The 27,263-nt window shown below is 55.0% G+C and overlaps 12 protein-coding genes across 12 annotated transcripts; 9 read left to right on the forward strand and 3 right to left on the reverse strand.

Annotated features, from left to right (window-relative positions):
- The first annotated feature begins 32 nt into the window (after positions 1-32).
- On the forward strand, positions 33-1,037 carry CC84DRAFT_190244 (triosephosphate isomerase 2). Its single transcript, XM_018185525.1, has one exon. It carries the CDS (start codon positions 147-149, stop codon positions 918-920), a length of 774 nt encoding a protein of 257 aa, XP_018031731.1. The 5' UTR covers positions 33-146; the 3' UTR covers positions 921-1,037.
- Positions 1,038-1,154: 117 nt separating this feature from the next.
- Positions 1,155-3,356, reverse strand: CC84DRAFT_1220884 (uncharacterized protein; the record flags this gene model as incomplete). Its single annotated transcript, XM_018183208.1, has 6 exons — positions 1,155-1,936; positions 1,988-2,162; positions 2,219-2,549; positions 2,605-2,969; positions 3,019-3,192; positions 3,246-3,356. The coding sequence occupies 6 exons, from the start codon at positions 3,354-3,356 to the stop codon at positions 1,155-1,157; spliced, it is 1,938 nt and encodes a 645-aa protein (XP_018031732.1).
- Positions 3,357-4,122: 766 nt separating this feature from the next.
- Positions 4,123-6,237, forward strand: CC84DRAFT_1179459 (nucleolar GTP-binding protein-like protein; the record flags this gene model as incomplete). Its single annotated transcript, XM_018180418.1, has 4 exons — positions 4,123-4,199; positions 4,249-4,530; positions 4,580-6,143; positions 6,196-6,237. 4 exons carry the CDS (start codon positions 4,123-4,125, stop codon positions 6,235-6,237), a joined length of 1,965 nt encoding a protein of 654 aa, XP_018031733.1.
- A 1,221-nt stretch (positions 6,238-7,458) lies between these two features.
- On the forward strand, positions 7,459-9,486 carry CC84DRAFT_190285 (uncharacterized protein). Its single transcript, XM_018185526.1, has 3 exons — positions 7,459-7,683; positions 7,739-7,870; positions 7,917-9,486. Exons 1-3 carry the CDS (start codon positions 7,614-7,616, stop codon positions 9,206-9,208), a joined length of 1,494 nt encoding a protein of 497 aa, XP_018031734.1. The 5' UTR covers positions 7,459-7,613; the 3' UTR covers positions 9,209-9,486.
- Positions 9,487-9,820: 334 nt separating this feature from the next.
- On the reverse strand, positions 9,821-10,498 carry CC84DRAFT_190306 (uncharacterized protein). The gene has a single exon (XM_018185527.1). The coding sequence runs from the start codon at positions 10,414-10,416 to the stop codon at positions 10,021-10,023; it is 396 nt and encodes a 131-aa protein (XP_018031735.1). The 5' UTR covers positions 10,417-10,498; the 3' UTR covers positions 9,821-10,020.
- Positions 10,499-12,319: 1,821 nt separating this feature from the next.
- On the reverse strand, positions 12,320-13,518 carry CC84DRAFT_190328 (mitochondrial import inner membrane translocase subunit tim23). The gene is made up of 3 exons (XM_018185529.1): positions 13,250-13,518; positions 12,579-13,194; positions 12,320-12,529 (listed from the first exon to the last, which is right to left on the reverse strand). The coding sequence occupies exons 1-3, from the start codon at positions 13,255-13,257 to the stop codon at positions 12,497-12,499; spliced, it is 657 nt and encodes a 218-aa protein (XP_018031736.1). The 5' UTR covers positions 13,258-13,518; the 3' UTR covers positions 12,320-12,496.
- Positions 13,519-13,577: 59 nt separating this feature from the next.
- Positions 13,578-14,279, forward strand: CC84DRAFT_1179462 (orotate phosphoribosyltransferase; the record flags this gene model as incomplete). The annotated part of the gene is made up of 1 exon (XM_018180419.1): positions 13,578-14,279. One exon carries the CDS (start codon positions 13,578-13,580, stop codon positions 14,277-14,279), a length of 702 nt encoding a protein of 233 aa, XP_018031737.1.
- Positions 14,280-14,966: 687 nt separating this feature from the next.
- CC84DRAFT_190371 (class I alpha-mannosidase) lies at positions 14,967-17,092 on the forward strand. The gene has a single exon (XM_018185530.1). It carries the CDS (start codon positions 15,102-15,104, stop codon positions 16,977-16,979), a length of 1,878 nt encoding a protein of 625 aa, XP_018031738.1. The 5' UTR covers positions 14,967-15,101; the 3' UTR covers positions 16,980-17,092.
- A 400-nt stretch (positions 17,093-17,492) lies between these two features.
- On the forward strand, positions 17,493-19,860 carry CC84DRAFT_1167595 (uncharacterized protein). Its single transcript, XM_018179212.1, has one exon. It carries the CDS (start codon positions 17,695-17,697, stop codon positions 19,600-19,602), a length of 1,908 nt encoding a protein of 635 aa, XP_018031739.1. The 5' UTR covers positions 17,493-17,694; the 3' UTR covers positions 19,603-19,860.
- A 1,031-nt stretch (positions 19,861-20,891) lies between these two features.
- Positions 20,892-21,614, forward strand: CC84DRAFT_1126986 (uncharacterized protein; the record flags this gene model as incomplete). The annotated part of the gene is made up of 2 exons (XM_018175759.1): positions 20,892-21,203; positions 21,276-21,614. 2 exons carry the CDS (start codon positions 20,892-20,894, stop codon positions 21,585-21,587), a joined length of 624 nt encoding a protein of 207 aa, XP_018031740.1. The 3' UTR covers positions 21,588-21,614.
- A 1,801-nt stretch (positions 21,615-23,415) lies between these two features.
- CC84DRAFT_1153115 (uncharacterized protein) lies at positions 23,416-25,264 on the forward strand. Its single transcript, XM_018176829.1, has 7 exons — positions 23,416-23,887; positions 23,939-24,122; positions 24,168-24,244; positions 24,300-24,367; positions 24,416-24,581; positions 24,637-24,909; positions 24,964-25,264. The coding sequence occupies exons 1-7, from the start codon at positions 23,701-23,703 to the stop codon at positions 25,026-25,028; spliced, it is 1,020 nt and encodes a 339-aa protein (XP_018031741.1). The 5' UTR covers positions 23,416-23,700; the 3' UTR covers positions 25,029-25,264.
- An 899-nt stretch (positions 25,265-26,163) lies between these two features.
- CC84DRAFT_1100137 (uncharacterized protein) lies at positions 26,164-27,168 on the forward strand (the record flags this gene model as incomplete). Its single annotated transcript, XM_018174851.1, has 1 exon — positions 26,164-27,168. The coding sequence occupies one exon, from the start codon at positions 26,164-26,166 to the stop codon at positions 27,166-27,168; it is 1,005 nt and encodes a 334-aa protein (XP_018031742.1).
- Between the last annotated feature and the right edge of the window lie 95 nt (positions 27,169-27,263).

Consider the following 27,263-nt stretch of genomic DNA (forward strand, 5'->3'; position numbering starts at 1 on the left):
CTCCCGCCTGCCCCGATCTCGGGCTTGCCCCTTGCAGTAACCCTGGAGCCCCTCACGACGTCAGTTATTAGCATGTGTGATATTGCGACCATGTCTCTCCATCGCGCCCGCTCCACCACGCAGCTGCCATCTCCCAGGCCGCCGCCATGCCGCCCCTCACGCGACCCCGCCGCATCGTCGGCGTCTCGCTGAAGATGTACTTCGATCTCCCATCCACGCTCTCCTACGTCCGCGGCATGCTGCAGCTCGACGGGCTCGCCTGGAACGCGCGCCTCGACCTCTTCGTCATCCCCGACTTCGTCGCGCTCGTCTCCGCCGCCGAAATCCTCCAGCCGTCTTCGATCCTGCTCGGCGCGCAAGACACCCACTGGGAAGACAAGGGCGCCTTCACAGGCGAAGTCTCGCCCGTCGTGCTGCAGCAGGCAGGCGCCAAACTCGTGGAACTCGGGCATGCAGAGCGGCGCGCCCTGTTCGGCGAGACGGACGAGAGCGTCGCGAAGAAGGCGGGGGCTGCGGCGCGGAACGGCCTGGTTCCCCTCGTGTGCATCGGCGAGCGGACACACAACACCACGTCGCCCTCGGCCGCTGTCGGCGCAGCCATCTCCGAGTGTACGCCACAGGTCACGTCGGTGCTTGCGGCGGTTCCGGATGACAGTGAGGTGATTCTCGCGTATGAGCCTGTGTGGGCGATAGGCGCCAAGGAGCCGGCCGACGCGGATCACGTTGTGAATGTGACAAAGGAGTTGCGGCGGCTGGCTGGTGGACGGAAAGGTGTGACGAGGATACTGTACGGAGGCAGTGCGGGACCGGGCACGTTTGCGAAGATCGCAGAAGGCGTGGATGGGTTGTTCTTGGGGCGGTTTGCGCACGACATGCAGAACCTCAAGAAGGTCATTGAGGAGGTTGGCGGGGCTAAATGAATGTGCGTGTTGCGTCAAACATCAAAGAGCAGGATGAGCGCTAAGGCTCGATGGGCTTTATGATTTACGAATAAAGCAGTACACGACCATGCAGCATCACCCAAAAGATTAGTTACCAAGGCCTCTTGAATACATTGAGGCACCCCAGAAGTAGGAATGCAATGTCCGCGCTTGCGACCAAGTACGACACGATAGATGCATGAACGCAACCGCAGTAGCACCCGCAGTCCACTTTCATCCAGTCCCCAGATCAATATTCTGTGGCCCCGCAATGACCGCACTTCCCAGGAACGTCATCGTCAACAGCCCTCCTTTAAGAAAAGTCACCAGTAGATAATACACGCACCTCCCCCTCGTCATTCTGCGCCACCACCTCCTGCTCCTCTCTCCACCCGCGCACCCATACCTCCCCGTCCCGTATAACCACTCCTCCGCGCCATCAATCCTGTTCACCACACAACCCGCGAGGTACCACGCTACAAGATGCACCAAGCTTGACAGCGGGATGAACCCGAATAACCATATGAGAAACAGCCGGCTGCGTAGGATGTACGATATCCCGAGGATCGATACGATGACACCTTGGAACCAGAGGATTACGCAGCCGATCATGAGGAGCTGGCAGACGAGAAGGTAGACGTGGTCCCGGTACCAGTGGTAGGCGAACAGGTGAGGGTAGGGGTGGCGGGGAACGCAAGCAAGGACGGCCTTGGGCGGGAGGCAAGGGGAGGTCTGAGATTCGGAATCAGGTGGTGATGATTCTTTGGCCGGAGCAGTTCTGTTTTCATCGGGAGGGGTGGCATTGCCACATAACGTATTGGGGGGAGGCTGGCGGCGATTGCAGCGCGTTATGCCGTCCGAAGTCGCGTCGTGCGTGCTGCTTATTTGCTTGTCGTCTGTTCCTGTGCCAGAGCCTACTGCAGCAGGGCCGACTGTCTGAAAAGGCTTACCGTCGTGCGTAATCAGAAGGTTGGATTCCCGGCGGACTGCATCTTGCGCTTTTGCATCGTTGTCCACTTTTGACCTGTTAGTATATTCCGTACCTCTACTTCAAGATTGTCACTGACAGTAAGATTGAATCATGGAAAGGATTGGCAGCAGCAAGAGGACCATGGGGAGTATTTGTCCAAACGACCATGTATCGTCGTCGTTGTATGTGTTTTTGAATGTGATGTCTCCGTCATCCAATTGGGTGAACCAAACCAATGATCGCGTATCCCACACCTTGAGCGAACCCCACGCCTTATACACGATTCGATTAGTAAGTATATGGGACAAGAAGTAGTTTGATAACTCACGATTGCAAAAGAGAGCCAAATGATCTCGCCAAGCATGGACTCGGCTATATCATACGCTGCTCGAACTGATGCGTACCCCGCGAAGGCAAACAAGTATGGTATCGTCCAAATGGTAGCCCGTATACCTCGACAGGCAGCTCTGTGCTCCAAAAACTGGAGAAAACTTTTGACGTATGATCCGGGAATGGCGCGAAAGTGCTTACGACTGAACTTTGCGGTGGGATCGAACAATCTAATGCCAGTATGGATGTATGAGACGCCAACGACGAGCACCGAGAAGACCATCGACCACATTCTTGGGCCTCCTCTACTATAGCTAGCCATGGGTAGCCTAGAAGCAAATCGAAATCAGCACCAAATTAAAGTGGATCTCCGGACGGACTCACTGTTGATAAAAGCACTCAGCACTCAGCCCAACATAGAGCGGTCCGGCTTCCCTGGCAGCATCCAGCCAGTTCCGACTCCCCGTCGGCAAAAGTGCAGCAATCTGCAGCGTCCCCATGATGCACATGAAAAACACGCGGATGAGACGCAGGCTGTTGTTTGCGAGGAAGAAACCCTCCAGGAACGCCATGGCAGAGAGAAAAGTGAAGGATGAGAACCATGCGACGTACACCAGGATCTGCCAGTGGTACGATGCAATTCCGCAGGAGAGTTGCGAGTAGCCTGCAATCAAGATGGCGAGGCCCGTCACGAGCTGCGTGTCGCTGAGAATGAGGACGGACTTTTCCATGGCGTATTCGAAGCGCCGCTGCGGCAGCATCAGTACGATGCTGTCGGATATCAATCGCGACACTTACGCTTGGTGTCCATGATGTCACCTTTCCGCGCACAAAGTTGAGCAGGCCTTTATCAACGGGATTGATGTATGGCCTCGCCACTTCACCGATCATGCGCGGGTTATATACCGTGAGGTAGTGAAACAAAAGAAGAAAGACGGTCAGGTAGGCGGTGATGGAGAAGCCAAGTATCACCTAGTATACCCAGTCAGTAACACTCGGGATCAAAATGAATCAATTAATCGTACTCCTACGCCAGAGAGCTCGGGATTGGGAACCAATTCTGGTGGTTCTTTCAAGTCCTTCAACGATGGCAGCGCCAGCCAGGAGCAGTCTGGCTTGCGGCACAGGTCGCCCATTGTCGCAATACAACGCAGGAACAATCGAAACCCTGATTCAGATACAACGATCTGGTGGTAGAACGATTCCCATGAAGAGTTTCAGCTTGGTGCACGATGTGACAAGTCCAGTTGTTGGGCGGGGAAGGGGCTAGAACAAAGGGCAGGGGATGCTAAAAGGGCGGAACCACATTTTGAGGCCAAGAATCGCATTCGACGGTTGCACTACACAAAATCGGACGGTAGGAGGTCCTCTTTGAAGGATTGGACGAGGACATCTGGAGCGCCAGGCTTGCGGGAGCAGTTCGATGCGTAACATTGAGCGCGGCACGGGTGCTCCTTATTTTATCGAACGGACTACGACTCTCTCTTGATAAGGATATCGCACCCGTGCTCATGCCGAAACCCACAAAGCACGATGCGGGCGCGATGCTTTGAAATGGAGTAGCAAGTCACGTGACGAGAAAGCTCGCATGAGTGGCATGGTCGGGGAGAGAATAGCAGGCTAGCGGCTGTTGTCGCAAGTTTAGGTTCACGTTCACTTCATCTGCGGCGGAAAAGACGCATGGGTCTCGTGTCAGAGAGAGATGCAAGACGGTGCCTGAGGGTGTGGTGAAGGTGAACACCGCATGGTGGAGGAAGCGGGGCGCCGCCCTGAGAGGGCTCGGCTAGTGGGACCCTTAGCGCGGAATCTTGGCAAGTCAAGACAAAATTTCTGGTTATCGATTAATCGCCGCAGACCGCTCTGCACTCTCGCACAACACACCACACAAGTGTCGCTGCAAATATGTCCAAGACACAGTGGAAAGACATTCCCGTCGTGCCGACGTCGCAGGAGTTTCTCGACATCGTGCTCTCCCGAACGTGCGCTTTCCTTTCCAGCAGAAAGCTGCGCCCCGCTAACTGTGCGCAGCCAGAGACGCCTTCCCACACAAATCCGCGCGGGCTTCAAGATCAGCAGGATCAGAGCCTTCTACACGCGCAAAGTCAAGTACACGTCCGAGACCTTCACCGAGCGCCTATCCGCCACCATCAACGGCTTCCCGCGCCTCGCAGACATCCACCCGTTCCACCGCGATCTGCTCAACACGCTGTACGATGCCGACCACTTCAGAATCGCCCTGGGCCAGCTGAACACGGCCAAGTCTCTGATCGAGGCCGTTGCCCGTGACTATGTCAGGCTCATCAAATATGGGTATGTCATATAGCAGTAAACGCGTTGAAAGCTGCTAATCCTCGCGCAGCCAGAGTTTGTTTCAGTGCAAAAACCTCAAGCGCGCCGCGCTTGGTCGCATGGCCACCATTTGCAAGCGTCTAAAGGACCCGCTCGTCTATCTTGAGCAGGTCCGCCAGCATCTGGGCCGTCTCCCCGCGATTGACCCAAACACCCGCACGCTCGTTATTTGCGGATACCCCAATGTTGGTAAATCGTCCTTTTTGAAGGGCATCTCCAGGGCCGATGTGGATGTCCAGCCCTATGCCTTCACCACCAAGAGTCTTTTCGTGGGACACTTCGACTATAAGATGCTGCGCTTCCAGGCGATTGACACCCCCGGTATTCTTGACCACCCGCTCGAAGAGATGAACACAATTGAGCATCAGTCTATCTGTGCCATTGCTCACTTGCGTGCCGCCGTCCTTTACTTCATGGATCTGTCCGAACAGTGTGGTTACTCCGTATCTGCACAAGTCTCGCTTTTCAACTCCATCAGGCCCTTGTTCGCCAACAAGCTGGTCTTCGTTGTTATCAACAAGATCGATGTCACCCGACCAGAAGACTTGGACCCGGAAAGCCAGGCTTTGATCCAAGGAATGCTCAAGTCGGGTGAGGTTGAGCTGCTCCAGCTCTCCTGCACTACAACCGAGGGGCTCATGGAAGTCCGCAACCAGGCCTGCGACCGCTTGCTCGCCGCCCGTAACGCTGAGAAGCTCAAGGCCGGCACCAACAGCTCCGGCGAGCCTACTGGTAGACTTGGTGACCTCCTTCGCCGCATCCACGTCGCTCAGCCGATGGGTGGAGTCACCCGTGAGACCACAATCCCCGACGCTGTCAAGAACAGGAAGAAGTACGACCCTGCTGATCCTGACCGGATCACTTTGGAACGCGACCTCGAAGAAGCAGATGGCGGTGCTGGTGTATACAACTTCAACATGCGGAAGAACTACATCCTTGAGAACCCAGAATGGAAGGAGGACAGGATACCCGAGGTTTACGATGGCAAGAACGTCTACGATTTCATTGATCCCGACATCGAGGCTAAGCTCGCAGCCTTGGAGGAGGAAGAGGAGAAGCTCGAAGCCGAGGGCTTCTACGAGTCCGACGATGATGTCGAAGATGCCGATGAGGCGGACATTCGATACAAGGCTGAGCTCATTCGCGAGAAGAGGCAGCTTATTCGCAACGAAGCGAAAATGCGTAAGAGTCTCAAGAACAGGGCCGTCATACCGCGCTCTGCCAAAGCTGTCAAGATGTCCAAGATGGAATCACATCTTGAAAGTCTTGGCTACGATACCTCCAAGGTTGCTGAGCGCGCCCGAAGCCAGAGCCGCGGTCGCAGCTTGGCTCGTGCCCGTTCGGAAGGTGTGGACGGCGATGCTATGGATATCGATACCCCCAAGGCTGCTCTAGCACGCGCATTGAGCCGTGGTAGGAGCCAGAGCACCAACCGCAGGACTGATGGTGTTACAAACGAGGAGTCTCGCTCGAACGCTGAGAGATTGGCCAAGCTGTCACAAAAGAAGATGAACAGAATGGCCAGACAGGGTGAAGCCGATAGGCACCAGACTGGTTCCTTGATCAAGCATTTGGTAAGTGAACTTGTCCCATCCTACATATTCCACAACGCTAACGGTCGCATAGGTTGCAGGCAAGCGTGGCAACGGAAAGACAAACAGGCGGTAAAAGCATTCATTGGTTATATTGTGTGCGAACTCGGGCGTTTATTGATGCAACGACTTTGTGGTGCATGGGCATTAGATCATCTAGCGGCGTTAAGGGTCGTCTCTCTCGATACCAACTTCTGTCAGATCGGGGAAATGTTGCTTTCGCGGCGGAATTTCCCCTAATCATTTACTCTACACAAGAATCTATCCCGACCACCAGGTTTTAACCAGACTACTCGTTTATTCGCACCCCAATGGCTTTCCGCATCGAGACAACGACTAGCTGTGCAGAGATGGAATCGCAATTTCCCGGCACTTTCCACTAGCTTTAAATCCTTCACCTCGCATTTCGTTCCATCGGGCCTCCAACACAGCTCGTGTCGCATAAGGACAGCAAGCCCAGAAATCGTACGACACGGTTCGAAAGACGACGAGTTGGTGGCGGTTTACGTGCATGTGAACAATGGCTGTAGAGTGTGCCAGCTTGCGTTTAAGGAGTGCAGCTCGCGGCCTCTCAACACAGGCTTGATGTCAGATCGATCGTTGGAAGGGGTAAAGGTTGAGTGCGTGGCTGTTCGCTTTTGCGAGAGCTTATTTCTCGCCAGTGCAAAAATAGGATCAATTGGATCACGCCTTAAACCCAGTGGCGCCAAGCTCGACTGGAATAATGGGATTGACGACAATGCTCTACGGGCGGGTAGCGGGTATGCCTCGGTCGCATTTGTCATGCGAGCCCCAGGGTAAACCCTATCGGGCGCGAGGCTTGTCGAACGAAGCTTTTGCCGTTCTGCCCTAAACATGGCCCCCAACGCGCGCAGTATGACGCAGCATGTCGGTGAAGCGCACAATTGATCAGGAGAATCAAAGTGTGTGGTAATGGGCAACGCCCCGTACGTATGACGCTGAAGGCTTCGTGTGGAGGCAAGGGAGAAGAGCGCACCACGTTATTGAACCGCGATCCTTCAACTCGAGACGCAGTGCTCACGGGGGGCCTCACGCTAATCTCCTGCCGCAGCCACAGCCCAAGCACCTCAGCCTTACCAGTCTTTGCGCGAACCACTCATACGGAACGCACACCCTGTTAGCCCGGAGGCTGGGGAGACACTTGGCTCGGAAAAGGCATGTATCAGCGCTCCAGATGCAAAATGTGTTGGTGTGTGCACCAAGCGCAGCGGCTCCTTGACCTTGAGCCCAGCTCCTTGACCTTGAGCCCACCCGTCGGACTTGGACATAACCTTCGGTGATCCCTGACGCTCAGCGGCGTGTCACTGTCTCGCGTTCTGTGGTGTTGTTTGAGCGTTGTCCGTGTCCGTGAGGCTTCACGACTACACAGTCCGAAATTTATTCATCTGCTGCCTACTGTACGCCCGTCGCAAAGCCTGGTAGGGTTGGGATATGTTAGGGTTTTCGAAGAACGTGAGCCTGGCAGCGCTCCTGTTGGCGAGCAGGACGCTGGCTACACCTCGTAAGTTGTTGCGATGTGCTGGTGGTGTTGGGGATGGACGACTGACATACTGCAGTCCTTGAGTCATTAATCGGTCGTGGCTTGTCGTTGTTTCCTCGCGCTGATTCGAAATGCGTCACGTCGTTCACATCTGGCAATGGCCTCAACTTCACAAATGTACAGTGCAATCAGAACAACATGTACAATGGTGAGTCGCATTATCACGCGCTACAACCTGTCTGACGATCGGCCAGATGCACTGGCTCCCTTTACAGTCGACACCATGACCGGGTGCATGGAGTACTGCTCGCGCTTCTGGGGGAGCGGTGAGGGCTGCTTCGGCGTCGTCTGGAGAGAAAGCGACAGCCAATGCTGGATGCGCAACTCGACAACCTCCGAACTCTCCAACAACAAGACCATATATACCAAGACGCTCATCGACGAAGATGGCATCCATTCCGCTCTCGTCGACCTTAACCAGATGAAGCCTCTCGACACCGACTGCCCCGCCGACGACAAATCGCGCCACAACCTCGATGGTTTCGACGGCATATCTTACACAGTGCAGTGCAACAAGGACATTGGCGGATCTTATGATACGCACTGGTCCTACGAGTTCCACGACAATCCGTTCCAAGCATACTACCACGCCACCTCCCTGGAGGACTGCCTGAAGGACTGCGTAAACGAACATCCGCTCTGTCGCGGCGTGGTCTACGTACCCGGCCTAACAGGCGGCTACGCGAATTGCTGGCCGAAAACCGGCTTCTCGTCTCCCCTCAGCGCGTCCAACACGCTCCTTAAGATCACGCACAGCGCCACGATCGACTCGATCAAGACCCCCGACACTGAATGCAAGAACGACACGTACACGTCGACGCAGGACGACAGCAAGAACTTCGCCGTGCACTGCGGACAGACGAACCAGGGTACGAACATGACGATGGTGCAATCGCAGAACTTCACGGCCTGCATGGAAGAGTGCGCGGGCAACAAGCAGGGCTGCGTCGGCGTCGTGTACGACTCCACGCTCCAGGGCGGCTTCAACAATTGCTACCTCCAGAACACGAGCAGCATCTTCAACGACGTCGGGAGTAGCATGTACGCCGTGCTGACGGGCGCAAAACCCAAGGAGTCGGGCACTGGCTCCTCTGGGTCCAACTCCAACTCCACTGACAACAGCAACAACTCCAACTCCAACAGCTCCTCCTCCGGCGGCTCAAAAGCCTGGATCGCGGGTGCCGTCGTAGGCCCAATCCTAGGCCTCGCCCTCATCGGTGCAGCCATCTTCTTTCTGCGGCGCCGCAAGGCGTCCGGCGCACTCGCCAACGTCTCCGAAGTCGATGGCGGCGACGGAAAACACAATCCGTATGCGCACCAGGGTCCCACGCCTGCGTACGCGCCTGTCCCACAGTACAGTCCGCAGCCGACGCCGAGTGAGCTCGGCAGCGGGCATGGGCACCAGATGGTCGAGATGGAGGGGCAGACGGCGAAGTATGCGCAGAAGGGTGCGGGTGCGGGTGGGGTCGTGCATGAGATGGGTTAAGGTTCAATCTCCCGGGAGAAACAACGGGTGGGAGGGGAAGAAAGGGCGTTTTTTTGTTTGTTTCTGAAGCGAGATTAGCGATTGCGTTTTGTGGCATTGCGGGTGGTTTGTTGACGCATATTCGCTTCGATTTGATTTTCTTGTGTATGAATTGGAATGAGTGGAGGAAAATGGTGGTGGTGGGAGGAGGAAATGGACTGACGCGACGCTTCGATATCCCCTTGTTGTATCTTTGGCTTCAATGCTCTATCTCAATAGATAATATACTTTACGATGACACATGGCTTTCCCTCATTCTTTTTTGTTCCCCCTAGGTCTCCACGACCCTAACCCACCGCTGCTTCTACGCATGTTGGTCGGCGCAACGTCCAGAGTCAATGGCCTAGACAGCCGAGAGTGAGGACGTCGAGTTAAGGTCGCGGCGAATGGACGGGACGAACAAGGATGTGGAGGCGAGGTGCGATGGCGTCAGCCTTGTGGACGTGGTGCTGTGCCGCATTCACGTGGGTACCAGAGTGCAGCTTGGCTATTGACTCACGATCTAGCAAGATATTCGCGAGTAGTGTGAGAAGAAGCCGTCCGATTTTTGAGGGGCTTGTGCTTTGTAGGGCTTTGCGGCACTTCAGGTCGAGAGACCTTGACCTCACTTCACTACTCCACTCGTTCATGGAGGCCGTTGTGTTTTAGAGGTTACTGGTGGAGCAGTGTAGGAAAGAGCTCAATCAGCTCATTGACGTCGGATCGCAAGTCCACGATGAGATGCTCGAGCACCTTTCGTTCGAAAGTGCCCACCGAGTCCGTTTGACACCGTTCTATATTTTGTCGCGTACTTGGTCACGTAGCCTCTGATGATTTTTCTGAAGTCTAGCTCGGTGTGTGGCATGTCTCCTTCTTTGAGCATCAACAGGCGTTGAGTGTCCAAAGCGTTGCTGTTCTTTTCGATCTTTAGTTCGAAATTTCTGCTTTTCATTCTGAGCTTCAGCGAAGCGACTCATGATGCTCTCCAGGCATGAACGAAGCTTTTCGAGCTCCATCTCAGCCGCCTTTACGTATCCATGTCGATTGGTACCAATAAGGCTCTTGGATACACCCCAGCGTGATAGTTTCAAACCGATATAGTGCAGGCGGAGGAAAACTTCCAGGTATTGAACGCAGGACAGGAACAGACCTGAGAGACCTAGTACGATGTTTGAGGCGACAGTGGTCATTCTGAAATCGAAGTCGCAGGAGATTCATATTCCACGTCGAAAAATTCCGGCGGAGAAGATTTGATGTGCTTGACATCGCCCGAAGAGATAGCCTGGTTGGCCAGGATTCGTTGCTGATTGAGGCAGAGTTGGACTAAGTGTCATCATACCGGAAAAGCTCCACGAGAGGTAGATACTTCCCGGACTGTACGACATCAAAAGATAGCAGAGTATTTCATAATCTATATAGGTTCTAGCAGATGGGAGAAACGGCCTAGTTTTCTCCACACTACGACATGAAATCACATTATCGTCCGGTGTCGTTCTCCCATTTGGTTGTCAGTATCTTGCTGAAGTCAGCTTTCTTATTAAGCGCTAGTGGAATATGTAGTTACGAGTCCGAAGATTCTTGTCGTTCATGCACCGCACCGCAGCAGCTATAGCATCACATCGCATAATCATATGGACCAAAAACAGCACCGGCTCGCTCTAATCACGACGCTCCCTGGATATAACTTTGCTCGTACAGCACTTTCTACATTTCCACACGACAGAAGGCCTTGTGAGCGCAGAAGATTCGATCGTCCTTACTCTAGCTCGATGGTTTCTCATGACTCTCAGAACAGAATTGGCATTACAGTCATACGAAATGCGAAACAGACGTGGTATCAGAATTATACAATCGTCGAGCAGAGTGCACATAGAGAGTCACTTGGAATATTGAGGCTAAGTACCATCACCACGGTCATCACCCCGATAGACCTCACAGGAACTTCACCATTACTCAGTTCACGTACCTCCTCAACACGTGCGCGCGTCTCTACTCTCACACCAATGACGCTCGCGATGACTGATCTGAGCGCAGTATGAGCTCCAGCGTTTCACTCGCTCAAGCTGCTTCATTCCGTAGACCTAGGCATCCCAAACTCTCACTGATCAAGTATACTTGTCACAACACGCATTGTTATCCCTTTTCTTCGTCGCACCCACACAAAAGAACCTTGCTTCTTCGATGTGCACATTCCTTTCTTCCCACAGGTGTTTTTCAGATTATCAAACCACCTCTTGGACATAGGTGGGTAGGATGTCTGTGGTAATAGTGACACTGAGTTTGACCCCAGTATCTTATAACAGTAAACAAAAACGGAATCGTCCCTTCCATTCCTAACTCACGCCACCAACACCTGCCCGAACCTGAATCTCGAATGCATGCTCGGGACAATACCGTATCGCATTATACTCCAGAATTGCTAACGTGCACTGTCACCTATTACTATCCCTGTTCCCATTCCTTACTCCGCCCGATTAAATCCACCTGACCATATTCTTCTAAATCAGTCCGTCCTCTCACAGTGCAGCTTCCCCAACTTTCTACCAACGCAGGACTGGGATTGGTCTATTATAATGAGAGGTAGAAATTAGATGGGAGAGAATAGTTCTGTGGGACCAGGGGCGGGTGCGTGCATACTGCGCTGCTGGGAGGCGGGGTGCCCATGAAGTGTCTCGGTAGTGTTCTGGTCCGCGGCTGTGTTGAGATGAGCGTTACTGGCCAGGTGAGTACAGTGTCACTATGCGTGACTAGTACTTCGTTGCGACAGTATATCCTTGAACATAGTCGCCAATGCAGTCCTTGCCATATGCTGGTGCTGGTCTGGCGATGTCTAGATTCTCCCGCAAAACTCTCTCAAGACGCAGCCAGCAAGTCTCTTTGCACGCCTCCCATTACTCAAGAACCGCATGATTTATAATCTTGAATAGATTTTGATCCATCTGTCATTATCTCACAGCTCATGGTCTTACATGCCCAATCCAATCGAATTGCAAGCACTCGATTAAACCCGCCCATCCGATGTTTCCACTTTCCTATCCCGAAACACAGGATATCGCGCACGCGCACGCCGTCTCTAGACGCCATTCTAATTTACAATGCGGAGCAGCCCGCAAGAGTGGTGAGCGAGAAAGAATAAAAGGAGGTAGATGCAGTAAAGGTGGCAGGTTTTTGAAGGGAAGAACGCCGGACAGTTCCCACTGCTGTTATACACAATTGTTTTGTTGCATGAGGGTGGCGGAGGAGGTTAGAATTGTGGGACGCGGGACGGGTTTATTCGCTCTCGAAGTAGACCTTGCGGAAGAGCTGTACGCCGTTAGTCTGAGTTTTGAAGATGAGTGAGAGTTCAGCTTACCGCCCATGACCCCGCAACACTGGCCACGATGCCCGAGCTAATCGCCATCGGCCTCACACCCCGTGTGCTCTTGAAAATCGCACCGCTCAACGCTCCCGCAAGGACACTGTTCGTCATGTCGTGCTTTCCCCTGTAGTATCCGATTGTGCTGTTGATGCCGTTGTACACCATGGCGACCACACCCGCCGAGTTGCCCAGGAACGGTCCCCGGCGCGTGACTGCGTTCAGCACGCCGTTGATCCGTAACCGCGGCGGCATGGACGCGGGGTTCTTCTGCAGGCCCTCGGCCAGACCCCACGCGCCACCAACAGTCAGAGCGGAGAGGTAGGAAATTCCGGTCCCATAGCATAGATCATCTGACCAGCCGCGGGAGGGAAGCGCGGATTGTGAGCCGGGGAGATCAGAGAGGACTGAGTCTTCGAGCTGGAGGTAGTCGAGGGTGTCTTGGTTGAGGCCGGCGAGCGGGTGCAGCTGTGTGGGGTCGAGGATGAAGTCTGAGGGTTGTTGTATGGCTGTGGATGGGTCGAAGGGCGCCGGGGAGAAGTTGTCGTGCGGTTCCGCCGCGGGTGTCGCCGTCTGTGTTGAGGCGGACTTGCGCCCGGTCAATGTGTCCCAGCTGCATCGAAATATTAGCATGACACGTGAACATGCCGATGTGGTTGGAGGCGTACATGGTCATGATGGATGTGTGGTGGTCTTGCCGAAGGCGCGAGGCAGATCAGCTCTCAGAGGCAGGCGCGATGGTTCCCAAACGCCCAGAATGCGAGAAGAAACACGGTGCAGCAAGGAAAGATGATCAGGACTCGCTCGGGGGATGCGCTTGGGATGACGGCTCGTCGGGGCAGGCGTGAGTGTCGCGATAAAAGTTTCTGGCCAGGAGTGACGACTAGAAGGCGCTCGGGCCGCCTGCGCCCGTCGGTCTTTCCTCGCCTGGTTCCGAGCTCGGAAAAGAAATCCTCACGTTCCGCAGCAATATTCACGACCATTACAACACGCAACATGTCGCTCCCAGAGTACAAGCAAGCCTTCCTCAAGGACTGCGTCGAGGCAGGTGCCCTCAAGTTCGGCACTTTTACCCTCAAGAGCAAGCGCATCTCGCCCTACTTCTTCAACGCGGGCCTATTCCACCGCGCCGACCTGCTGCGCTCTATTTCCTCAGCCTATGCCCACACGCTGGCAGCGCACTCCAAGGCAGACCCGTCCTTCCAATTTGATGTCCTCTTCGGTCCAGCCTACAAAGGAATCCCGCTTGCCGCTACCGCTGTCGACAAGCTCGCCGACGTCGACGTAGCCAAGTTCGGCAAGAAGAGCTACAGCTTCAACCGCAAGGAGGCGAAGGACCACGGTGAGGGCGGCAACATCGTCGGTGCCTCGCTCAAGGGCCAGAAGATTGTCATTGTGGATGATGTTATCACGGCTGGAACCGCCATCCGCGAGGCCATTGACATCATCAAGAGGGAAGGCGGCGAGCTTGTCGGCATCATCGTTGCGTTTGATCGCCTGGAGAAGACGCCGAGTGCGACCGATGACGATGGTCAGCCCAGGCCGAGCGCCATTGGCGAGGTCAGAAAACAATACGGCATTCCGGTGCTGGCTATCCTGACGCTCGACGACGTGGTTGAGTACCTGCGGGGTCTGGGCAGCGCCGAGGACCTGCAGCGGCTGGATGAGTACAGGGAGAAGTATCGGGCCAGCGACTAGATAGACAACGGTAACGATTTTACGATGTTTGACGTTAGAGACAGAATGGCATGATGACTCAGGGGAGATTTTGCAGGGCAGGACTGGGGTCGCGAAAAAGTATGGCTGCACAATTGAGCCAAAATTCTGTATTTGAACTTGCTTGCGGATCCAGATAGCTTCGGGCGGTTGAGTTGTCGGCTATACGCTGGCGGAATCATCCGCCTCATGGTGTCCCATTCCGAACCGTGGTGCGACAGCTGAACTGTGTCTCGAACATACCGGTCCAAGTACCGTGATGCTACGAGGTCACGAGGGCCGGCAACAGTTGCCGAGCGGGCGGAAACTCTCTACTCAGTAAAGTGATTTGCATCTAAACGGCGGCATGCTAGTGGTCCCTGGCACGCGAAATGCAACACAGTCTCTGGCCCAGCGTCGCCGCATATCGTAAAGTACCCATCATTATTGACTAACGCTCCGCTCAAGACACCTATAGAGCCATGCTCCTGCCTCGTCCGGCACTGGCTGCTCAGCCCGCGCCCGCGCCCGCGCCCACCGCTGTGTTTGTCCATCTTGGCAGCTTAGACGACCAGTTGCACTCCCGACGCCCATGTGTCCTTTTCCGCTCCCATGTTGCCAAAGTGATTCCTTTCGCGGCTACACCTGAGTGAACTTGCGTTTGCAGCTTCTATGACGCGCTTGGCCTCCGCTGGCGTCGTGTCTCTCTCTGGTCGGCTTCGTCTTGAGCAACGCCGGACGTGAAGCCCCTAGCAACTGTGCACAGGAACATCTCCACGTCACGTCTGGCGACCGCGACACGCTCCTTCCTCTTCCTCCGCGTCCATGATGCGTCCCAGAATCAAAATGCCGCGCCGGACGGCACCCAACCAGCCATTGTCGCGCCGCCACAAACGCAACCTCTCGTACGCCTTCGTCGTCGCATTCGTCTTCGCAGTTGTATACGTCTTCAATGGTCCAGGCGACCCCATGGCTGTGCCCTTCGACCAGCACCAGGCATACATGAACGACCGCGCAAACACCCGTAGCATCCTTGTAGGAGACTCGTACGACTGGCGGACCGCGCCTTTCGTCCATACTATCTCCGAATACATACGCTTGCCTGCTGGCACGCCGAAGAAGCTGCCTAAAGTGCAATTCGACTTCCCGCCGGAGACATCCTCGCAGAAGGCGAAGCGGGAGGCGCGACGGGTTGCAGTCAGGCAAGAGTTCCAGCGCAGCTGGGAGAACTACAAGACCTTCGCATGGGGCCAGGACGAGCTTGCGCCGATCACAGGAGAAGGTGCCGAGTCATTTGGAGGCTGGGGTGCGACGCTCGTGGATGCGCTGGACACGCTATGGATCATGGGGCTGAAAGACGAGTTCTACGAGGCGGTCGAGGCGGTCGCTGCCATTGACTTTGGCGTTTCCGACTCGGTGACAATCAGCGTATTCGAGACTACGATCCGCTATCTGGGCGGGCTGCTCTCGGCATACGACCTGAGCCACGAGAAGGTGTTGCTAGACAAGGCCATACAGCTCGGCGAGATGCTGTACCGTGCCTTCGACACCAAGCCCAACAACTTCCCGTTGGACAGACTCATGTTGGAGAATGCGAAGAATAAGGGCGGCTTCAATGCAGACAGTAGCATCTGTTTCGCCGCGCTGGGTTCTCTGACCATGGAGTTCACGCGACTGGCCCAGGTCACGCAGAAGGACAAGTACTACCACGTTGTTGCCAACGTCACGAACTTCCTGGCCCGCACCCAAAATGAGACGAACATCCCAGGATTGTTTCCTATCTGGATCAATGCGTACCACGAGACCACCGTCGGTACGTCATTCACGGCCGGCGCAATGGCAGACAGCTCCTATGAATACTTCCCAAAGATGGTAGCTCTGCTTGGTGGTCTCGAGCCGACGTACGAAAAGCTGTGGAAGGACTCCGCCGCGATGATCGACAAGCACATGCTCTACCGGCCTATGCTCCCCGACACCGAGCCCGGCAAGGACCTACTTTTCAGCGGCGACGTGAGCATCTCGGGCGAGGACATCAAGCTTGAAGCAGAGATGCAGCACTTGACCTGCTTCATCGGCGGCATGTTCGCGCTCGGCGGACGTCTCATGCCGGATCAGCACCACGTCGATCTTGGCGCGAAGCTCACCGAAGGCTGCATCTACGCCTACGCCGCGATGCCCAGCGGCGTCATGCCAGAGATTTTCAACATTGCGCCCTGCGCTGACCGTACCTCGTGTTCTTGGAACGCCACCTTTTGGGAGGAAGAGGTGCTCCGGCGCAGCGGCTATAACAAGGAGCACGCGGACTTTGCGGGTATCTTGGAAAAGGAAAAACTCCCGCTGGGCTTCACCTCACTCCGCGATAAGCGCTACCTCCTCCGCCCCGAGGCCATCGAATCCGTCATGATCATGTACCGCATCACCGGCCATGAAGAGTACCTCGACCACGCGTGGGACATGTTCACATCGGTTGTCCGCGCAACGCAGACTCCCTTCGCCAATGGCCAGGTCTTCGACGTTACTGCTGATCCGCCGGCTGAGCCGGAGAACAAGATGGAGAGCTTCTGGTTCGGCGAGACGCTCAAGTACTTTTATCTCGTGTTCAGCCCGCCTGATATGATTAGCCTGGACGAGTGGGTGTTCAACACCGAGGCGCATCCGTTCCGCAGGCCGGTGCCGCAGAAGACGGGGACAAGGGGGAACTAAGACGTCGAGAATTCAGGCAGTGGAGGAGGATGAGAAGGGTCCAGGCCACCCACAAAGAGACTTTAGCATGGCGGCGTTCTTGCGTGATACCCGTTCGGAGCGAAGCGCTTCGGATATCGCATTGTCGTTCTTGCATACAGGCATGTGAGTGTACATTATAACGGCATTGGCATGGCGACGGCGCATGGTTAACTTGTTTTGTATACCGGATAGACGGCATATCGGATGGAACTTGAACAAATTACAATACTCGTTCTACAGCGTGTGCATTTGCTTGGAGTTGTTTCTACGCATTTGATTGAAATGTTTGCGCACGTAGGCCTGGACATATGTGAAGCGCGCTCAGCTTTCAGATTACAGGTGGCGCATCCTAACAGCACAGCCACATAGATGACGTCGCGCTGGTGAAGACCTCACAGAACCCGCGCCATGTCTCGCATGCTATTGGGCCGAGCTTGTTCACGCGGAAGTCATCTCACGAGGTGGCGTGGCGCAACCACTCTAACAAAACGCACGGCTGCGTTGCACACGTAGTCTTCCACTGCCTCCCAGGCAGCAACTTTCTTGTTGAACCAGCCGCTAACCCTCGCCACGCTTACGAGGCTCGAATCCACGATCGCTCTCAACACCACTTCAGTGTGGTTGTGTGTGACGCCCATCAGCAAACAGCATCCCTAAAACCGGTGCACCTACCTAGGTCAACAAGATAAAAAAAATGGATCTTCCACCCGGGCCTCTTCCACTCAGCGAAGCCGACTTCCTTGACTTCATTTTTAACTACTTCAAAGCCGAATACGCCCCCATCAGATGGATCTTCGCCTCCACGGCCGATGCGGTGCCTCTTCAGGCAAAGCGCTTTCTCGCCATGGGGGACCACCTCTCCCCGACCTCCTTCCGCCCTGCTGACCCGCGCGCACACGCAGACCTCCAGTCTCTCGAGTACTGCATCCGGAAATGGAATCTGGACGCCGCTTTCGTGAAGGGCATCGTCGTGCGGTACGCAAAGTACCGGGTGCACGAGCGCCTCGAAAAGAAGCTGTATGAATGCTTACGCGGAGACTTGATGGTACGCAAAGCGCTGAAAGAGAAAGCGCTAATCGACCGCCTCTGGCCATCTCCAGCCCCGGCGAACTTGCCCAAGGAGCTGCTGCAGCAAGGTGTTCAGGTTCGCCAGTGGTACGGGTACATGTTCTTCAAGTACTTCCGCCTGCTGCGGGCCGAGGACGACTTCTCGTTCAGGCCGGAGGTCGCGCAGGCGCTGAAGAGCGCGGGGACGCTGATGCTGGTGCCGTTCGCGGAGCATATTTCTGCTGGACCCGTGGAACCTATCAGAGCGATTATGGCAAATGGGGCGAGCTTTGTGAATGCGCCGAAGAGCAGGAATAGGGAGAGGGAGGCGAGAGGGTTTGGGGAGCCGGAGAAGTTTGAGATCAGGTTTGAGACGCCCGGGGATGTGCAGAATACGGTTGCGAGGAGCGTAGTGCGGCAGTGTCGGTGTCTGAAGTGCGGGACGCTGAGAGATGTGCAGGTTGCGGTGTTGATCGATCCGACACCTGGAGGTGTAGCACCACAGGGGTCACAGGGGACGCAGAGGAGGCCAAGTAATCCGAATACGTCGGCACCAAGAAGAAGCAATCCGTCGAAGACTAGCCAGCGGTATACGCCTGGGTACGACATGCCTGGTCCGCAGGAGTCAGCACAGCGACAGGCACTCCCGCCGCAAGTGGAGCTCCATAACGCGAGTCCGGGCGTTCGGTCGCCTTCATCCGTTCAGAAGAAACAGTGCCCAGCATGCACGTTTCTGAATCACCCTGAGCTCAAAGCCTGTGAGATGTGTCAGAGTCCCCTACCGGAGACGCTGACAACGAAGCCGGCTAGCCCAGTACAACGGCACACGAAGCCAGCACATGCGCACTCAGTATCACTACCAGCAAATTCGCGTGCTGAACAGATGAAGAAGGATGAGCGGCCTGGACTTTTGGACAAGGTGAATAGATACAGTCTCGGTCTCGGCTCATCGCTGTACTCCCTCGCGCCTTTCAGTGTCGCGCAGCAACAGCAACAGCAACAGCAGGCGACAGACCAAGCTCCACCCCCGGCTTCCAACGAACCACGCGTCAACGGACCTCTTCCGGGCGCACCAAGCGGCTCAGATGTACCTCAGGAAGCGGAGACGCAGACGGCAGCGCCCTTAGTCCCGCACCGCGATCGCAACGTCTCACCCCCAGCGCCCGCCCAAGCACAAACGAATGAAGAAGAACAAGCACCCCCAACAACGCCCCCACCACTTTCCTGCCCAGAACCCTCCAACTTCCCCGAAATGACCCTAATGCCTCTAACCCCGCCGCCCATCTCCACTTCTTCCCTCCGCCGCCCCACACCCCTTGGTCTCCCTCAGAACCTTATGGATGACTACGTCCCCGTTTCGCCGCCTGTAGCGCACACTGCAGGGAATGAAGACGATGCTGGGTGGGGCGCGGGGTGGGGCGAGGTTAGCAGGGAGCAGGTTAGGGATAATGAGCAGGAGGAAGACGAGGAGAAAGATAAGGGGATAGGGATGGTGGATTTGGACGAGGTAGCGAGGGAGGAGATGGGTGTTTGGGGGGAAAGGGAGGATGAGTGAGGGGAATGAACGTCTGGGGAGCGGAGACGAGGTGAGATGGCCTTACACATTTGGATTCTACGAGGAAAATCTGCATATCCTGAGCGCGGAGAGGGCGGCGATTCCGGCATTTACAAACCATGCGGTGAGGTCTTTGGAGCTCGGACTCCAATTCTACTTGATATTTTGATAATCGCCCAGGATTCAAGCTCTTAGTTTTGTTTTACGCAATGATATGTCGTGCTACCCTAGCTACATGTCCCAAATATATTCGTTCACACGCTCACGTGCATCCAAGGACCAAACTCCGCGTTTCACTCATACTGTCCCAATGAAGGACATGACTGTGTTTGGTACATTTAATGCCATCTCAGCAACTATTCACAAAATAGAAAGCCCAAGAAAGGCATACAGAGACGCAAGGTGGCTGTGACATGCATCAACAACAATCCTGGGCATCGCTCTTGGCCAAGGCTGCCCCGCGCCTGTGGCTTGACGTCCACTTTCGTGACAGACGCCCAGCACGGTTTGTCCCCGCCAGTCAAGACGATCGGAGCCAGGCTGCTAGCTTCACCCCACACGGCCACTTTGACCTTCACATCACGACCGATGCGGTAATCTGACGTCTATGCTTACCCACATTCGGACTCGACGTAAGCTAGACTCTTGTGATTTTGGATACTAGATGTTGCGGAAAGGAGCCCTTCCGTACTAAGGCATCTAGGCGATATCTTGGACGGCGATCACTGTGAAAGGCAAATGCTTGGTTGGTGTTGGAGTGAGTAGGAAAGGTGCACCTGTATCTGAGGCCAGCTTGTGCTGTTTTTGGTCATGTTTTGTTCCTTGTTCTTCATTGATCAATGAAGACATGGTGCTTAAAATGCGCCAATTGACTATAACACAGTGGAGATCTTCCAACGAGGCACCTAACAGCAGGCGTCTTCCAAGACAGCGCTCACGCGCTTGGATGTCTACTGATTGCAATCGCTGTTCCGTGCAAGCTAACTGCAGTTCACTATAACGATTCTCAATCTAAATCGCCGAAGCAGTCTTGGCTTCGCTGTTAGTTGAAGTCCACCAAGACACCACTCATAACAACCAAGACCCTACGACTCTCGTCCAGGCTCTCCTATGCTACGCCGACGTAATGGCAGACAAACGGCTCGGGCATCTGGTAACCATATCCAAGATGCAGGGCGGTCGCACAATTGTATAAAGGAAGAGCGGACTACTCTCAAATTTTCAATTATCAGTGACATTGACTCGAATTACTATATCGATACTTCATTACTCCTCAAAGTATATCAAGAATGCATATCTCCGCACCCGCTTTCATTGCCCTCATAGCAGCATCCCTCACCATCGCTGCCCCCACAAATACCAACCCCTCCCACAAGAAAAGCTACCTCGAAGACTGCGAAAAAGACCTCAACGAAAAGTGGAACAGGCCAACCTCAACCTGGAAGAAACACGAAAGACTCTTCGACTTCGACGCATTCTACATCGTCAAAGCGACCCCCGACCAAGTCATCAACACAACCCAGACCCCTGCTCCCGGCCAGCCCGGCGCAAAAGGCCTGTTCAAATACGGGATTAATGTTGCTGAGAATACGATCTGCTATGTGGGTCCCCTCATATCCTCAATAACCCTTCCTTCCTCATCACGACACATGCTAATGCTGGCCGGGGTGAAGAATATCACTCTCTTCGGCGTGACAGGCCCCTACCAGTCCGCCGCCCTGACGGCCACACACATCCACGAAGCACGCAAGGACCGTTCAGGCCCGCCGCGCATCGCGTTTCCCAACCCGAAAGGACCCGATGAGCGCCGTGTTTCTACAGGGTGTCTTACGGGCCCGTTCAAGACGGGGATCAACAGCACGGATGGCGTGGACACGGGGACGGGTTTCCATGTGAAGCAGATTGTGGAGAACCCGGAGGCTTTCTTCACGGATACACATACGAAGGCGTACGTGCCGGGGGCGGTGAGGGGCCAACTTGGGTAAGTGGGCTGGGCTAGAGAGGGTGTAGGGTCTTGAACGCTTTGGGTTTGGAGATGGGAGGTTGCCATGATACGTGAGCAATGGGGGCGTGGGGACGCAACTTTGCTTTCACATTCATATTAGGATGCAATGTTTATCTCTAATCAAGATGATCCGTAATTCCATTGGACCAGACGTTATCGTGCTTGTTTGTGGACCCTACGAGGCAAAGGTCCTCCACCAGTTGCGGAGCTACATACCATATTTACTAAAGCCCAAGACACCCTCTCCGAAACTCGACCCTTTTGAGAAAATATAGAGTAAAGAATTGTGTCGGAATTTCCGCGAGTGCTAAAGTAGGAGTCCTGCCGCATAGCGACTATTCTGTTCTAGTCGTTTAAGGTGTGTGTTCAGGTCACTCTGGCACATTTCCATGGATCGATAATGAGAACTTGAGCTGGACGCGCAACCTTGTTTTCTGGTAGGACCTCGGTTTCTCAAGGTTCGACGGCACGCTTTGCACATGGTTTTAGGCCTATCAGGACGCACACTCAAGGCAATTTTGCCCGCGCGTGCGTGTCAGCACCATTGCTGGGGATATGGAAAGACATCATGTCACTGCGAAGGTTCCGCGCAAGGCTGTTGGTGTCTTGGGGCCAGTTAGGTCCATGCAGCGGGCGATCGCGCATGGTTGTTCGATAGGCTCGTCTACAGTACGCTGTTGCGGTAATCTTAACAACTAGCAATACATAGAAAATCTCTCTAAAGACGCTCCTCAGGTAAGATCGATTGCGCATGGATACAGTGTGATTCAAACACTGACTTCGCGCTCTGGCATCGAGTGAGCATCAGATGATGTACCTAGTTCTTCATTTCTCGGCATTCGATCTTCTCTTATGTCCGGACGCTGGCATCAGACAGTTCCTCCGTGATCGCTGTTATTCGAGAGGTCGCTCACCGCAGCTTCCTCAAACTCAATGGTCGCCCAATTAGGCCACACTAGCGTAGGCGCGTGCGGATGGCGCACCTTCGGATGACCGCAACACAACGACTCATCAAACCATTCTCACCCCATCCAAGCTCCCGGAATCACCGCTTGCCCGAGTCCGGAATACTTGCCCGCCGATTCTTCTCGGATTTGCGGGCGTGGTCGTAAAGAAGGTTTGCGCCAACTAAGCAGACGATTCGAAACGGTCGCTTTCGTCAGTAGCAATGCACCACAGCGCTCAAAGACGTCAAGTAGCACAAGTCGAGTATAATTTCAATAGCTTTGCAAACAACGTGGAGAGCGACGCGTCTTACAGTTTCCAGTTTAGCTGGTTACAGCCACATCATCTTTCCCCGCAAACACCCCAACCGCCCCAGGGATAGCCGGGGTCTAGTCTACATTCTCCCTGCAGCCAGCGGATCTGGCCATCATCCGTACCGTCCGCACACTCGCAAGGATCTCCGCGTGCTGGCGACTCCACTTAAATCTCCGCATCACCGGCTCTAACGTCCGCATCACCGACCGAGCTCTGGTCTCGTTGTAGTGCAAACCATTCAGTCATCGAAACTGCATGCTCGTTGGCATTAACTAAACACATAGCTTTTTCGAACCGCTAATACTCACCATCAGCAGCAGCTGCAACAACTAATCTATCACTGCTGGGTATACGTAGCACCATGCGGACCCGCTTGCGCCCTGGACGTGGACTCACAAGGATAAAAGGAGGTGCACATTTGAACGCTAATGCCCCGTCGGACCATAGCCATGCCATCTTCACCGAGCGTGCGTAGCCACTTACAGTTAAGAGAATGCTCGTAGTATACTAGAGCGCATGTCAGCCCCTCCCTTAGTGTCCCCGTTGCTCCAGGATGTGAGAGACCTGGGCTGATCGACACCAGAAGGGGGTCAGTATGCAACATGCAACCAATCCTCGACCCTCTGCACGGCTCCGCCCCGTGCCGTCGCGGCGCTTCTTTCGAAGTATTTGAGTATGCGGGGAACGGACCTTGTTCAACATTAGCACTCGGCAGTCTGCTTTCACCCCCAACTTTAGCAGATATAAGTGGTGTTTATTGACATATCGGCTTACCCTGGATTCCCATATTCCCCCATCTTGATACATTCTGAAGCAATTGTTACTACGTTGACATGGCACATCACCACGAGAGTCTGCGCGAGAGGACGCTGAACAATGAGAATCTTGCTGGCCCCGAAATCAATCGAGCTGGTATTGGCGGAAATCATGGAGATCTGATGGATCGGACACAAAACAACGAAAATCTTACTGCACCCACGCCAGACCTGAGTGCTCCCTTAGAGAAAGACTTCAGCAACAGTAATGCCCCCTCTGGTCACCTTCCCGCCTTCAAGTTTAACAGGCAGACAGGCCCGTACAGCAATGGATACCACCAGCATCTGGACGCCAGCCATGATTCCGAGACTGCCCTCAGAAAGATGCGGACGGCTGGCAGCATCTCGATCACGCCAGAATTGTTTGAGAAGCTCTATCTCTCACCGAAGACAAGGGTACACGGTGATTTGCGAACAACCGTTGGCAATCCGACCCCTTTGTGAGTCTAAGTCTGTCTCGATCGCTGTTCTTGCTGATCCTCTAGGGCACTCCTCGGCTTCCTGTTATCGCTCACGCCGCTGAGCATGGACTTGATGGGCTGGAGAGGCGCAGGCGGCAACGGTGGGTCTATTACACATCCGCGATGATACCAATTATGCTGATTACACTTCTGCAGGCGCCGCCGGAACCGGTACATACTATTTCTTCGGCGGCCTTTTAATGATACTCGGATCTCTCGGTGAGGTAAGCAGGGAGCATTTCGTCCCTTTCGGTTCATACTGACTCTAGCAGTTCCTCATCGGCAACACATTCCCCTTCGTGGTTTTCGGATCTTTCGGTGCCTTCTGGCTTGGCTGGGCAGCCACTCTTCAGCCTTTCTACAACGCATATGGTGCGTACTCGACAACCGGCGTTGCCGCTGACGGCCTCGCGACTGTGGGATTCCGTTCCAGCTATGGTAATTATCAAATCTCGTCACCGCAAATCTTACATATACTGACCCCACCCTTTAGCCTTCTTTTTCATCGCCATGGCAATCCTTTGCCTCGTCTACCTAGTCTGCTCCCTCCGCACCAATGTCTGCTTCTTCATGATCTTCCTCACACTCGTCCTTGCCTTCTGCATGCTCGCCGGCTCATTCTTTGAAGCCAACAACGGGAACATGACGCGCTCTGTCAACCTACAGATCGCGGGCGGAGCCTTTGCTTTCGTTACTACGTTGTTTGGGTGGTGGATCTTCATCGCGATTATGCTAGCTAGTCTAGACTTCCCGTTCGAGCTCCCAGGTAAGTCAACAGTCATGGAGATGAGGGGTGAATGCTGAGCTGACCCGGGGATAGTGGGCGACCTTTCGGGATTCATCAAGGGTGCGAGCGATAAGAAGGCGAGACAGGAGAGTGTGTAGGCATGGTGGAGAGCGGAGGGAAGGCGGGCCACTGCGAGTCGGCCTTCTGACGGAGGAGACAAATATGTAACCAGAGGACAGTCTGATGGATGTAATGCTTGCTTGAGAACGAAGATTGGCTTCTCAGAAATGATGGTGCAGCTATGATGCCAGCGGTATCGTATTCATGTACACGAACTCACCACTTTGGTGTACTACTACTCATATCACGAAGTAAACAGACTGCGTCATTGCCCACTCACACATTGTCTTGCTATATCATCTGGAAGCGGAAGTTGCCCTGAATCCAGCTGGCAGGTAACACAACTGCCCCATATAGGCACCTCGCCCACCTGAAGAATCCACCACTTTTACTCCTCACTTTACATTGCGAATAACTTCGCACAGCATCTCCTCTCATTTCACACCCAGCGACCCTCTGCCTGTGCTGCAAAACCCCAAGGCAACCAGTCGTTTCGGACATGCTCGGAAAAAGCACACAATACTATCTATCCCAGGGCTAGCGAGGGTTGCTTCTGCGGCGTTGATTGTATTTAAGTACGCGCTCACCGCCCATACGCAGAGCAGAAGCAGTGAGAAATGGTAGTGCAAGACGAGCGGCGCAGTCATGTTTTCGGAACGGGACAATGACGCAGGTCCGAGACGGGCGAGCCGAGTCGCGCCGGCGAGTATGCTGCGCGCGTGACGTGACGCATACAAAGCAAACGTGCATACTTTAATGCCCTCGAACCTGGCTTCCCTTCCGCATCTCACTGAGGAGATTTGTATCCCTCCTGCATCGACTTTCACTTCTTTGACATTGCCGGGGCTTATGTGTGCAGCTGGGTAGGGGTTGCCGAGGTCGAGGCGAAACCCGGCTCCGACAACGCTGTGCAGCTGAAACGCTTACCATCTTTCGACGACTGCAGAATCTGAAGCTACGGCGAGGCAGGGCAAGGCAAGGCAAGCACGGATCCGTCATTGAGATCTGGGGCGCGAGATCGCGGGTTCGCATCGGGCGAAGGTACCAGAGAGAAGGAACCACCCGACCGCGAACGGAGCGTGCCGCCTTTCCCGATCGGGCACTACACTCCATTACCCAGGGACGACTACTTTTCTACGCAACATCCGGTCCTGAAAGATGGAAAGTAAGGCGATGCCGCAGCACCTCCTCTCTCTCCCCCGCGAACTCCGCGACGCAATCTACGACCAGCTCCTCCTCTCCACTGCCCCCATTCCCGCCATCCCAGACGAGAAATTCATGGCCTACAACCCCAGCCCATCCCGGACCTTCCGCAAAATCTACGACGCGCCGAGCACACTGCGTGGGGAGTTTGGGTGTGCGTACTCATTGGCGCCTATCCCTTCCACCTGCGCGGGGTTCATCGCGTGCAACAGGCAGGTGAACCAAGAGATGGAAGAGGCGCGGGAAAGGCTGGGGAGGAAGGAGGGGGTTTGGGTGAGGTTGGATTGTCTGGCGGTGGAGGAAAGTTGGCACTACTTCACCCTCGTATCCATCCCGACCGTTTCCACGTCCCTCCCGCCGGCGCAAAGCCGTTCCGTGCTCCCGCCGTGGCTTCGCACCTACACGGCCCTCTTCCTGGGTTCTCTACTCCCATGGGGTATCGTGTCCCCTCCCCAAACGTCGACAACGCGCATCCCCCGCCTCTGGATCGACGTCCGCCTCGCAGGCAACCGCAAAGACAAGTACCGCCGCACCAGCAGTCCCGCGGGCCGCACCGGCTGGGCTGTCTGCGCGGCGCTCAAGCGGCTCCTCTATCACGGGCCGGAGCTCGCTGCAGACCACGAACGACCTTCTGCCAGCGTTACCTACATCGGCGAACTCGTGCTCAACGTCGTGCCGCCGCCGCCCCCGGTGGACGGCGCGCCGGCGACGCTGCTGGACGAGGACTTCCCGCTCGATGGCGACGGCGAGGGGACTGTGCATCCGCGGACTGTGGCGCGGGAGCTGGTTGGTGTGTGGGGAAAGATTTGGGCGGGTGATGAGTTCAAGGGGATTCTGTATGGTGGCTTGCTGGAGAGGATTGGGTGGGTGAGGGTTTGTGTGGATGGGAAGACGTGGAGGGTTAGGGAGTTGAGGGGGGTGTTGGAACGGGGGCAGAGAGAGAGGAGGAGGATTGCGGAGAGGGGTCCGTGGTGAGGTGTCAGTGGGTCGCGTGCAGCATTGGGGTGTTGGTGGTAGATGGCGTGAGATAAAGTAGTGATGCGTTGGTGGTGGGAAGTGGATCGAAGCGT

This window comes from Paraphaeosphaeria sporulosa, assembly GCF_001642045.1.
Source record: "Paraphaeosphaeria sporulosa strain AP3s5-JAC2a unplaced genomic scaffold CC84scaffold_10, whole genome shotgun sequence".
Taxonomy (NCBI): Eukaryota; Fungi; Ascomycota; class Dothideomycetes; order Pleosporales; family Didymosphaeriaceae; genus Paraphaeosphaeria; species Paraphaeosphaeria sporulosa.

Excerpts from the sequence above, each read along its gene's own strand:
- CC84DRAFT_190244 (XM_018185525.1), top strand. The coding sequence starts at position 147 with ATGCCGCCCCTCACGCGACCCCGCCGCATCGTCGGCGTCTCGCTGAAG.
- CC84DRAFT_190285 (XM_018185526.1), top strand. The coding sequence starts at position 7,614 with ATGTTAGGGTTTTCGAAGAACGTGAGCCTGGCAGCGCTCCTGTTGGCG. Across the intron at positions 7,684-7,738 it reads CAGGACGCTGGCTACACCTC|TCCTTGAGTCATTAATCGGT; the intron begins GTAAGTTGTTGC and ends GACATACTGCAG. Across the intron at positions 7,871-7,916 it reads TCAGAACAACATGTACAATG|ATGCACTGGCTCCCTTTACA; the intron begins GTGAGTCGCATT and ends ACGATCGGCCAG.
- CC84DRAFT_190306 (XM_018185527.1), bottom strand. The coding sequence starts at position 10,416 with ATGACCACTGTCGCCTCAAACATCGTACTAGGTCTCTCAGGTCTGTTC.
- CC84DRAFT_190328 (XM_018185529.1), bottom strand. Across the intron at positions 12,530-12,578 it reads GTGTTGCGGGGTCATGGGCG|CTCTTCCGCAAGGTCTACTT; the intron begins GTAAGCTGAACT and ends AACGGCGTACAG.
- CC84DRAFT_190371 (XM_018185530.1), top strand. The coding sequence starts at position 15,102 with ATGATGCGTCCCAGAATCAAAATGCCGCGCCGGACGGCACCCAACCAG.
- CC84DRAFT_1167595 (XM_018179212.1), top strand. The coding sequence starts at position 17,695 with ATGGATCTTCCACCCGGGCCTCTTCCACTCAGCGAAGCCGACTTCCTT.
- CC84DRAFT_1153115 (XM_018176829.1), top strand. The coding sequence starts at position 23,701 with ATGGCACATCACCACGAGAGTCTGCGCGAGAGGACGCTGAACAATGAG. Across the intron at positions 23,888-23,938 it reads AGAGAAAGACTTCAGCAACA|GCCCGTACAGCAATGGATAC; the intron begins GTAATGCCCCCT and ends ACAGGCAGACAG. Across the intron at positions 24,123-24,167 it reads GTTGGCAATCCGACCCCTTT|GGCACTCCTCGGCTTCCTGT; the intron begins GTGAGTCTAAGT and ends CTGATCCTCTAG.